Here is a 12791-nt window from a genome sequence, read left to right on the forward strand (position 1 = left end):
CTCACCCTCCTCTCTCTCTTTCTGTCTCCCTCCTTCTCTCTCTTTATCTTTCTCTCACCCCTCCCACAATATTTCTTACCGTCCGCTCACACCTTAGCTTGCTACCCATCTCACTCTCCTCATGTCTATTTCTGACTCTCTCCCCTCTCCCTCCCTTCCATGCATTTTTTATCACTCTCGCCCCGATGCAGCACTAACTGTTTTCTCTGTGTTCAGTGAGAGAGGCGGAGTGGATGGATGACTGGGTTGACTGGGTTGACATCATTCAAAATGATGATGCTCTTTGGAGGAGTGTTGTCTATATTGTGTGTATGTGTGTACTTGTGTGTCCAATTGTGTGTGTCAGAGTGCGCCAAAAGTGTGTGTGGAGGTCTGAAAGACAAAAAATGATTCATCATTCAAGGCACTTCGTATAATGCTGTTCTTCTGTGTGTGTGTGTGTGTGTGTGTGGGGCTACGTGCGTAGGTGTGGAGAACTGACCCTGTGCTGTAAAATCTCTTAGATTTACGATATTGATCATACAGCCCTCTCATCCATCAACCTACCTGTCATTGATCCTTCCCTGGGGCAAAGTCTGCAGAACTGGTTGGCTTGGAAAATAAATCGGGATGGAGGAGGAAGCCTGCCTCACAAACACACACACATACATATATATTTATCTATATGTTCTTTGTGGTTGTATTTCTGCCGATGTTTAATCATTGTTTCTGATCATTTTATTTAGCAGGTATTACGATAAAATACCCATTGTAGTACTCGATGGGATCCTCAAAGGGATTCAAACCCACAACCCTTTACCTGGACCATTTTTGCATTTAAACCTGTGACACCTGGTTTGCCTAAAGCTTCCAACACATTTTTGTCTTAGAGGCTGAGGCAGTAATTAGTGCCTCGAGGCAGTCGAAAGATTGTAGGGAGCCTTCTGTTCCATTCTGCTCTGTGGGGTCATGATAACTGGTGTGTGGCTCAGGATGTCCTCAGCAACACGAGCAGGATCTGGCAACCACAAGGCACTGCGGTGGGTGGATCGGATGTGAGTCGTTCCCATTCAGCATCAGTGAGGTGTCAATCCTCACACCTGGAGAAGGTACAGTACTGTACACTTAAGGGTGTCTGGTTGCAGTCTAACACCAATAACGGAGTTGTGGTCGAGAAAATAATGTTTGACCCACGATGCTAACTTTTGAATACTGAAGCTTCTGCTAGGTAGGCTACTCTAAGTGGTAAAAACAAACTTCACTTTACTTAACACAGTACACTGGTAAGTGGGTGTCAGCAGGTCATGACAAATCGGAACATGCAGGCAGCGGGGGTTTGAGCGGGGGGGGGGTGAGGGGGCTAACCTTTAGCTGCTTTAGCATTAGACTCCTTCAACCCTTTTCGTGCCGCCCATGCACAACCTATTTAAGATTAAGGTGTCATTATAATTTGCGGAGCTTAATAAATAAATAAACGGAACTCGACCCCTATCCCCTCCTGCTTCACAGCTGACTGCCGTCACATGTCCTCGCTAGCAAGCTAACAACATAAATGTGAGGAGCGCCCTGGCAAAATACCACAGAATATCCTTTGTATCTCATCTTTCGACCTACCAAATTGAATCAGGCAGAGCAGGAGACTGGCGGATAAACCGGTGTCCTTGCTCTGTTTTTTATTTTATCAAATGTTCCCCGTGGTGCTCTGTTTCCCACGTGCCCAAGTGCCTGCTGGCAGAACAATTGAAGATTGTTCCCTAACTTCTTCTTGTGTAGTCCGTCACGTGATTCGTTCAGATGAATAGCCAAGGTCAAGAGCTTTTGTGGATCCAATGTGAACGTTCAGTCAATAGTGAAACGTTATCTTGTCAACGTTATCATGTCAAACACTCAGACCTGTCCTTGACGTAATGGGTTGGACAGGACTAGGTCTAGATGTCAGGACTAAGATGGAAAATAAATTGCCTGTAGTCGTAGAATATGCAAAGGTTTGCCTTTTTTCCCAACCTTTTTTTCAAGAAAAATCGTTCTGGTTTTAGGCACCGACGAATGATAAGCACACCCATGTTTGTTTCATCAGCAGGCCTTCCAAATCCTTCCCAATCCCTTTAAACCTCCTCTGAAGATGCTTATCAGTTGTGCAGAGAGGCTGGAGGTCCATAAGGACCAAGGGGGAGGTTTATTATTTCAGCCCGGTTTGAGGGCCAGGTCCCCAGGGTTGAGCGCCCTCTCTAGGAAATACTTTATTATTGTTTGTTTGTCCCTGTGTGACTTTCGACATGGGGGGGCTTGTCAGTAGCAGGCGGTCAGGACGGAGGAATGAGGGGATAGAAAACAGACACATAGTGGGAGGTATAGTGGTAGAGTTCAGAGGTCACTGAGGATACATGTCATGATTTATGTACATAGCTGTTGGACCTACCTTGTGGAACCTGGTGGAACAGGTGTACTGTTCACACAAACACACACACACACAAACACACACATTGATATATTCCAGTATATATATATATATATATACTAAAAATAGTAAACAGGGTTTATTTTCTCCCAGAACCTATGCTAAATCTGTCTTAATTCAGTGACCAAGTGTTCTGGAGTTGTAGGCCACGGTCTGGGACTAATCTTATCAAGGTAAGTGAGAGAGACAAGAAAGAGAGCGAGACAGAAGTGACTAAAAGTGACTTTCTTTCCCTCTTAGCTTCTCTCTCCCCCCTTTCCTCCTGGCCTTCCCTGTTGTGTGGTGGCCAAAAGCTTGCACGTTGATTAGTGTTATCAGTAGTGCTGGTTCTTTATCATTTGTATGTGTTTGTAATTAGCTACCCCATGGCAATATGAATGATGGCCTTTAACTTTCTTGTTCAGCAGCCCCTTCCTGTGTCATCCTTGTGCTGTTAAACCGCTGTCTTTGGCCCAGGGGAGGAGAGCAGCTTTCTGTGGTGGTGATTAGATCTTAGCTTACCATTAGAGAATGACTTCCTTGTTTGTGCAGTCATGAAAACTGAGAATCAGGCCCTGGCAGGATCATGCCTGTCTGAATGGATGCTGTCAGATACAACCATACATTTGCATGGTTAAATTGACCAAATCAAGGAATACTGAAATTGATAGAGTAATGCTCTTTGGGGTCTGAATAAGGTCATTGACTTGTGAGATGTGAATGTTGTATGACATATGTTGTGTTTTTCTTGTTTTTCCTACTTAACACTCTGTACAAAACCACATTCTTTCCCTTTTTCACACACACTCACATTCATTCACACGCACACACACACACACACACACACACACACACACACACACACACACAGATTTTGGCCTTATATAGAGCTACGGGGTCTGGAGCAGCTGGTCTTGTAAAGGCAGATGTAGAGGCTTTTACCAAAAAGCTGCTATAAATACAATCTGAAGAGGACCAGTCTAAATAGACTCCACTCTGTGTGCAGAGTTGAAGACAACTGGGATGGGAGAGAGGGGAATGGAGGAGAGGACAAAAGGACTCAGAAAGGGATGAGGGGAAGAAGTCTTTAGAGGGATGCTTGTCCCAGACCAAGTCACCCAACTCTCCACCAGATCAGTAGGCATTTATGCGTGTGTTTGTGGATTTGTGTGTATTTTGCCTCCTGTCCGCTATGGAAAGTATTCAGTCGTTCCAGTAAACATGGTAGAGGAGAGTTACCCTGAGGTCATGTGGTTGCTGCCTCTCAGTTCTGGCTGCTACTTACCTCAGGACCTGATCATGTTTGATCAAAACCTACTGACTTCATGTCAGAGAAGGTTAGGTAACATGGTTATTAGTCAGTGAATTTGGTCAGCTGGGTCTGATTGAGTTTGCAGAGGTGTATTAGATTAAGCTGGGTCAGATTCTCTGTTAGCTTGGCCTCTGTTGTGGCCAGCTGTTGGTTTGTAGTTGCATTGGGGCTGCCAGGTCCAGTTTCTCTTCACTCAGTTTTGCTGCCTCAAGCGCAAAGGAGGCCAGCAGATCACACGCTACGCACAGCGTAACCAGAACAAACAGGTCAAGAACAGCAGACACACACACTGCATGCACTGCACACTAGTGAAACACACACACACTGTATACACCGTGAAAAGAATTTCAAACAGGTAAACACACACACACACTGTACTCTCTGTCAATGGCGTCGCTCTCAGCGGAACCCAGCATGCTGATCCCCTGAAGTGACACCAGAGTTGCGTCTCACTGACGGATGTTGAAAGACGGTGATGCCTTGGAGCTGACAGATGAGCACAGGTAGATGACCTGAGAGAGCACCTCGACAAGCACACACCAGCCCAGAGAGGGTGCTGCGGTGGGGGGGGGGGGGGGGGGGGCGGGGGGCGGACCGGGCTTTGATCCCTGTGGAGAGAGGAAACAGCCTGGAGGGAGGAAGAAGGAAGGTGGGTACGCTGAGGGCCACGTGAAGAGCGGGGTGGACCGACAGAAGGACGTGTCTGTGTAGAGATGACTTACAGTATGTGGGGGCACTGCTCCAGGGCTCTGTAACCTCAGATGGGTTGAGTGTGTGTGTTCGACCTCTCCCCTTCTTCTGGTTATCTTGTTTTCCAACCCAGTCTCATACTTCTGCGTATCTATGACACAGGTCTACACTTCTATTTGGCATGCCATATACACGCCAAATCCCTGTTTTACGTGCAGTTTATACGCAAATTCCTCCCATTCATTTCTATCAACAGAAAATGTGTCTCCATGTGTAAACCTACATGGCAAATAAACCTGATTCTGATTAGGGGAGTTTTATGGAACCCATCTTAAAGACACATTGATACCAAGGAAAAGGGCTTCACACGAGAACTTACCCTTTCCATGGAACTGTGACATGGCTTGGGGCGTGTTGTATCAAAGACAAATACCACCCTCTTTTGGTTTATTGCTTCATCACTGGAACTGGTTTGATTTCAGCATAAAAATCTGGATAATTGCCCAGTGAAGTTATCTGCCAGCCTGGCCTTCCAGAGCTGTATACAGATTATGTTGCCTGTGTGTGTTATATCTTTTATCTTATTTTTATTTACAACAATGATGCTTGGTGTTGGTGGCAAATAATAATTGATATTCGGTATTTGATGGTGTTAGAGGTGAAAATTCCCCCACAAAAAAAGTATACAAAAGTATACATTTGGAAGTTTCGAGATTGTGAATCTCCGTAAAATCCCAGTCCGGATGATGACGTATCATCGATAAAGAGTTGATGACGTTCTGCGTGTGATAGAGACACATTTTCTGTTGGTAAAAATGAATGGGAGGAATTTGCGTATACACTGCACGTAAAACAAGGATTTGGCGTATATATGGCACGCAAAATAGAAGTGTAAACCTGTGTCATAGATACGCAGACGTATGAGACTGGGTTGTGTTTTCCACCCCTCTACTCACTCCTCATCTCTTACATTACATTACATTTAGTCATTTAGCAGACGCTCTTATCCAGAGTGACTTACAGTAAGTACAGGGACATTCTCCCCGAGGCAAGTAGGGTGAAGTGCCTTGCCCAAGGACACAACGTCATGTGCACCAACCGGGAATCGAACTGGCAACCTTCAGATTACTAGCCCGATGCTCTACCCGCTCAGCCACCTGACTCTCTTCTATGGCCTTCTCTTTTCCTCCAATATTGTAGTTCTCCCTCTTTTCCTCTCATATGTCTATCACCCCTTCAGGGGTCAGAGGGCATGAGGGGAATTGTCATGAATGAACTATAACCCCAGAGGGAGTTTTCAGACCTCATCTGTGTGTGTCGTTGTGGATGTGTGTTAGTTTGTGTGTTACTCCCCTAGTGTTTCATCATGTGTAATTCATCACAACACTGTGACATCAAACCCTTTCTTGTTCGCTGAAGTTTCTGCTTGTGAGCTGAAGTGCAGAAGCGAAGCATTTTTTTTCTGGCTAACGTTATGTCTTCTCTGCATGCGTCATCGTCAATAAATCTGGGATTAACTGGCGGTATTGGGTCGGGATGGGTTGAAGCCAGGTCAGCCAAATTTACGACGAATTTACAGATCTTTTCTTCCTCTGACCTTGTTAGGCTCATGGTTCATGTTTTATTTTTACTTTGATACTCAGTAACATTAACAACTCCAGAGAGACTATGTCCAATATCAAGCTCCTTTTCAGCAGTCACGGTTTTGGTTTGAACTTTAGTCCCTGCTATGTTGGTTAGCCATGAGATATTAGCATTTAGCTGATTTACTGACATTGGCTACCGCCTTAGTCAATAGTGTATAGCTAACCTCGGAGAGACTAGTCAATGGCTCGGTCATAGGTGTAATGATGCTGTTGGTATCATACCTGGGGGCAATTACAGGTCTAATTGGACAGCTGTGTCTCCCTGTCCCTCTCACCCCCTCTCTGTGGAGTGGGAAGGCATACATCTTCCTGCTGAAGCTCAGTTGAATGATTTGGGAGCCAAGCGCCAGTCATAGAGGTTCACCAGCCTCTCCTGAAATGACGGGAGGGGAAGCAGGGAGGGGAAGGAGGGAGGGGAAGTCGGGAGGGGATGAGAAGAGAGTGAAGAAGAAAGAGTAGTCCCGCTAGCAGACAGGGCAGACAGGCAGAGAGAGGGAGAGATGTGGGGAACAGAGGGAAGGTGTTGGGTTGGCACAGCAGCTGGTTTGAAGTTCTTATGTCTCGTGCCTCTGTGTTTACTAAGTCAGCTTGGTCAACATCACAAGTGCTAGGCCAGAAAAGCACACGCACTACATCCCCACCCCCTGCCAACAGGTACACAACACTCACACAAACACCTCATGTCACACCACTCTGCCATCCTCCTGACCAGCTATAGTGTTTTTCACACTTTCTTCACACATGTCTCTGTGTCGGATAATTAAAAGTACACTGCCACAGAAATTGAGACAACAATTATGAGAAATGTCATGGATGCACAGTCACATTAGGCAGAACTACATTTGATGTGAGGACTTTCTTTCTTTTTGGTTTGGAAGAAAGTCTGTTTTTAACTCCCCACTCTAACCCTTAGCTGTGCCTGTGTGGTCATTACAACTCAAGTGTATCATTTCCAAAGTAGTTATTCAGTCAAGTAAAAAATGCATATTTGCTGGAACACTTCCTTCAGATACTTATCTGGACCACTTGTGAAAATAATCCAAAACTGTAAAGCTTTTTACGAGGACATGACTGACTGAATGAGGAATTTGAGTGAACATCCTATCAGATTGATCATGATGAATGTGTGTTTTGTGTGTGCTTTTGTGCACGTGTGTCCGTGTGAGTTAGTCCCCTCTGGCCAGTGTGTGAGGGAAATGTATGACAAGACTAAGATCATCACCTTTGACCTCTTATCTGATGTCATCTACATTTCTGAGGCTTCTCATGGCCTCCACACACTTTGTGTGGGTGTGTATTTTATTTGTACACACACATACACACGCGTATGCACACACATATTCATGGATAAGTACAGTATGTGTTTAACTGTGTGTTAGCCAACATGCTTACATTCTATCCATGCCTGCCATCGTAGCATTCGGCTTTTTTTTCTAACCCTCCAAGGTCTTCTAACCACTCCCACCTCATAATGGACAGAGGGGGTGTGTCCCTGAAGACACCTGCAATCATGGCCTCACACAACTGGGACCTGGGGCCATGTTTCTGACTGTGACGAGCCATGAAGCCATGGCATTACAGACACCCTCCGGAAGGCGTGGCAATTTCTTTGAACGTGGGGGCCTGGGGGGGGAGGAATGCTGGGTTGACCCAGGAGAGAGGAGGTGACCTCAGATGTTTTGGGGTGGGGGGTGGAGGAGTGGGGGGGTGTTAGTTGCCCCTGATCTGAGGAATCTCGTGAAGAGGGCATGGAATGCTGGGAATGCCAGACATGAGGTTGGCCAGAAGGGGTAGGGTCAAAGGTCCTCTGCTGTCTCACACTCTCAGATGGGATCAGGGACCCTCCTAAGGGTCACCATGAGAACAGCAGACAACCTTACAGTGTGTGTGTGTGTGTGTGGGGGTGGGGGGGGGGGGGCACACATGTTTATTGTTTCCTGTGTCATGTTAGACTGACCTGTCAAACACACAACTATTATTTTGATTTCCTTTTTTTTTTTACTCTATTGCTCTCTCTCTCTCGCTCTGTCACACACACTCCCACACACCGTCTCTTCCTATCATTCCTATTAGCTCCATGCGAAGACTCGCTTCCCATCGACTTGTAAGAAAGTGTTGATTGTGAATGTCAGCCATTCCCCTCACTCTCTCTCTCTCTCTCCCTGCTCTCTTGTTCTTTACATGTCCAGACTGAAACAGAGAGGCTCCTTTCTCCTCTCCTCTTGAGTGACTGGATCATGTTTCCGAGTATTCCTAGACACCGCTGGGATCGGAGACTGAGGGAAATCCATTAGTTAGATGAGCTTCTCTATGGGGAGCTTGAGTATTTATCTCCCTACAGTCTACTAGTGTACTCTAACCTAGCCTAGGCTAGCCAGACAATACCCTCGGCTAGCCTGTATTGTGGTGCTGTCAGCAAGGCTTGCCCCATCCAAAGAGCCCCTGTTGTTACAGTGATCCAGGGCCCCTTGATCGGAATCATATAGTGGGGAGATAAGGTGGGTCTGCCAAGCCTAGTGTTTGTTAGAATGTGACTGAGGTGGTGTGAAATCTAGGTTCAATTAGGTTGTTGGCAGCTTCCCCTTTCTTTGGGTTTGGATGTCATTTCATTAATCTGTCTCTCTATCTCTTTGTCTCTTGTGTAGCTGCTGCAAAAGAATGGACAGATCTCCAGCATCTCCAGCCTCAATGGACACTCAGAAGACAGTTCCCTGGCCGAAGGTGTGTGTATTTGTGTGTGCGTGACTGCGTGTGTTTATTTGGAAATGTGACAGTGTTTTGTCTGAATAGATAAGTCATGACACTGTTTATATTTGTTTGTGTCTGTGAGTTTTTTTTAACATTTTGATTCTGCTTGTGTGTGTGTGTGGTCAAAAATACTCTGACTAACACAAAAATGCCCTGCCACCCATTGTCTTCATGTGTGTGTGTGTGTGTGTGTGTGTGTGTGTGTGTGTGTGTGTGTGTGTGTGTGTGTGTGTGTGTGTGTGTGTGTGGAGTTATGTCCCTCTGAGCTCCTAGTGATCCCTGCCTAATCCTTCTGTCAACATTGAAGGAACACCTACAAGGTTTTCTTTTTGGGTCTTTTCTAAAAGGTACCACACACACTCAAATACCCAGCATACCCTCTCTCACACACACGCGCACAAACACGCACGCACACACACACACACACACACACACACATACACACATACACACACCATGTCAACTGGATGGGTAAGCCTGGTCGTTATTACTAATCCTGTAAAAGACTGTGCATAGACAGCAACCAAGAAGCCATGTTGTAATTTGTCTGTCTGGTCTTTAATCTAAACCCATGGGACATTCCTTGTTGGGATCCTCAAGTAGGCAGTTGGGAGATCAAGTAGTGGAGAATTTGGGTGGATTTTTCACAGACAATCAGTAACTAGTCCGACTTCGCAGCGTTCACTTTTCTTTACAATACCGAATAGGGTTTTCGTTTTCCCACTGTTTCCATAGAAACGTTCGCAGACAGGCTTGGCAGGCAACCGGCTTCGACAATGTCCTTCAACCACCCCCTTACGATATGTTTGTTTATTTTCTTAAAGGTTCCTAACAGGGTCTCCCTCGTACTGGGAGGGCCGGCCTCCCTAAATATTTGCTAGGCCGTGACCTAGACGCACACAGAGTGACCTGCGCCGCTTCATAACCCGCCCTGGAGAGGAGAACCAGTAACTTGACACTACTTAAAACAGACAGATATGTCACATACCACGCTGTCCAATAACCTATTTAATAAGCTATTTAATGAAGCGATTCTCTGCGTTTATAGAGTAACTCTACACCCTCCAGGAACAGACTGCGATGGCATGTATGAAGCCGTAGATAGGGTGATGTGGAGAATGGTCCTGTTGATTCTGGACAGATGTACTCTGGAAGTCTCTCCAGCTCGGTTGGTCCCTCTGTGAGAAGGAAGGATAGCAAGAGAGGAATGTGACCTTCACCATCCATATCATTAACATCAGTTTAGGAATCAGCCAGTACCCCTCAAGACCCTTGTAAGCCCCCGTCCAACCTGGTACACCCGATACGGGCTGTAGCAGTCTATATCACCAAGCTGTAACATGACTAACTACATCACCAAGCTGTAACATGACTAACTACATCACCAAGCTGTAACATGACTAACTACATCACCAAGCTGTAACATGACTAACTACGTCACCAAGCTGTAACATGACTAACTACATCACCAAGCTGTAACATGACTAACTACATCACCAAGCTGTAACATGACTAACTACGTCACCAAGCTGTAACATGGACTAGGTGACCCTCAACCTTGTAGCTACAGAGAAGGTTAGTGATGTATATTATCCCAACTGGGGAGTGCCTTTGAAGCTGTTGGAGAAATAATCTTGCAGTCGCTAAACTGTTATTAGTAGATCAGTGTGGAAATCACAAGAATACACACATAAGTCAAATACTTTGTGTGTGTGTGTGTGTTCTGTGTGTGTTATGAGTAAGCGTGTCGAGGCAACCGGTCCACAATCTGTTCATCCCTGCCTGAACTGCTATGCATCTGTGGTTGGGGTTCAACCACAAAAGGAGGAGGAAACAGCTCGGTGCCTTTTGAAATGATCCACTCTCATAGCCAGATACACTCTACAGAGACCAGGGCAGGCTGCCAGGCCTGGATAGAGGACAACTGGGGAAGAAAGGGAAGGACAGAAAGTAGGGAGACGACAGAAACAGAGAGAGCTGGAGAGCAGGAAAGAGGGAGAAGGGGAGGAAGGTTCTTGATAAAACTCCAGAAGGTTCTGGAGCCTGAAACAGGAGTAGAAGCAGCATTCCACTGATAACAATGTCACATCAAAAGCAGGCCCCTCATCGGCCACACACAGACACACGCACACACACACACTTCACAGACGTTCACAGAAGTACACAACTCATTCTTTCTCTCTATCTTTATTTTCTATTTTGCTTGGAGTCAAAGGAGCATTGATTTGCATTTCTGCCTACATATGCACACAGAGACTCTGAATCCCCCCAGCCCAGTGCAGATCACCACACCCAAACCAGTGTTTCACATGCTGCCAGACCAGTTCTTACCAGTACATACCAGTTTGTGCCAAAGGTAAGAGAGAGGGGGGTGGGAGATAAAGAGAGATGGCAAAAAAGGAGACAGATAAATAGGAAGTATGTATGGGGCCAGGTTCCAGCTTCCTTCCTGTGTGGTATCTGACCTCACTGCCCCGTGGGATGCACATAGATGCTGTGTGTGTGTGTGTTTGTGTGTGTGTGCATTCAAGGCCATTCCAGGGTTTTAGGGGCCTGGGTGCTTTTTGGTCTCAGTGGGTGACATCATACGTGATCTAATCCTCTGGCCACAGCTCTGCTGTTGCTCCCAGCTGGCTGGCAGAGTAAAGAGGGCAGATACAACTGTGTGTGTTTCTGCAATTTCCCTTACAGGCTGGGGGTCCTTCGGCCTGGGCCTGGTGTGTGTCTGTGTGTGTGTTCATTAGCTTAAATGTTTGGCACATAGCCAGAACGTTCTAGAAGAGTCTCTTCTGGCAATGTGGCTTCAGACTCCTCAGATCCACTAACTCTCTCCAGCTTCCAACACTTCAATGTTACATAACTCAGTTAGTCTCCACACCATGGATCTCATTCCTGTAACAATGCCAAGTGAAGTGTTCTTTGTTCCAGCAACATCTGTTTACATGTATAATACTGAATAGATGGATATCTAGCTTGGGATTGGTGTTAATATTATTGTGTGTATACACGCTCTATCCACAGCTAGGAAATTGACTTATGGCCTTCACGGAAGGCAATGGCTTTCCGGAACGCATCATCTGATAGCTATTTCGCTTGATAAATCCCCTGGGATATAGTACTAAGGACATGCTTGTTCAATTACACGCTATCTGTGCTGTGGTTTTGAGTTGTTTGTCATAAAAGCGCTTAAGTTCAGTTATGACAATGTTGGTCCTCAGAAGGCAAGTTCGGGACAAGAGAAGGAGGAGTGGTTTCGAATGTGTAAATCCATAATGTTAACTTGTAAGTACTCTAAAGAGGCTGCCATGGAGAAACAGTCAAAATTCCAGCAGTTACAGTCAAAAGGCATCCATGGGGGGGGGGATCTTCTCCATGCCCTCTCAGACCCTCCAGGTTCTCCTGGTCCACTGTTGGCCCCTCCTCTCTCCCTGTCCTCCGGCATCAGGGAACCTAACCTCTCTTTTCCTCCCTTCATCTGTCCATCCCTCCCTCCCTCCATCCCTCCATCTGTCTCTCCCCACAAGGCCCCTACCACCCCCAGGCACTCAGAGAGCGTGTCGAGAACGACCCAGGAATGTTAGTGACCTCCACCCATGTCTAATGTAATGGCATTACTGTCCCTGTTACCCCTCTGCATGACTCATTAATGAGTCTGCCCCATACTGAAGTGGATGTGGGGTCATACGGGTCCTAAGACGGTGGGTAACGCTGAATCGAGATAGCACTTCACTAGGCAGGAAGAGATAGTAGAGAATGTAGCTTGGAAGGTCACTTGGCGACGTTGGTCGAAAGCCCTGAAAGACGTCATGTGACATACGTGAGCCAGGAGCCAGGAGAGGTGTACAGATAGAAGTGCTGTGTCCAAGCTACGATTGGAAAGAGCAGGGGAGAATACTACCCCCCACTCCCCATCTGAGACAGGGCGTGGTTTGGGGGGGGGGGGGGGGGCGCAACATAGCAGCTACTTAAGCACCCCTTG

At 46.4% G+C, this 12791-nt stretch overlaps 1 protein-coding gene across 1 annotated transcript in view; it reads left to right on the plus strand.

Moving 5' to 3' along the window:
• The window catches only part of akap12b (A kinase (PRKA) anchor protein 12b), a 39934-nt gene that overhangs the window by 9395 nt on the left and 17748 nt on the right, over nucleotides 1–12791 (plus strand). Inside the window, exon 2 of the mRNA XM_047021107.1 lies at nucleotides 8710–8785. Coding sequence (XP_046877063.1) covers nucleotides 8710–8785 — 76 coding nt within the window. The remainder of the gene's footprint in view (nucleotides 1–8709; nucleotides 8786–12791) is intronic.

Source organism: Hypomesus transpacificus, chromosome 6 (assembly GCF_021917145.1).
Source record: "Hypomesus transpacificus isolate Combined female chromosome 6, fHypTra1, whole genome shotgun sequence".
NCBI classification, from domain to species: domain Eukaryota; kingdom Metazoa; phylum Chordata; class Actinopteri; order Osmeriformes; family Osmeridae; genus Hypomesus; species Hypomesus transpacificus.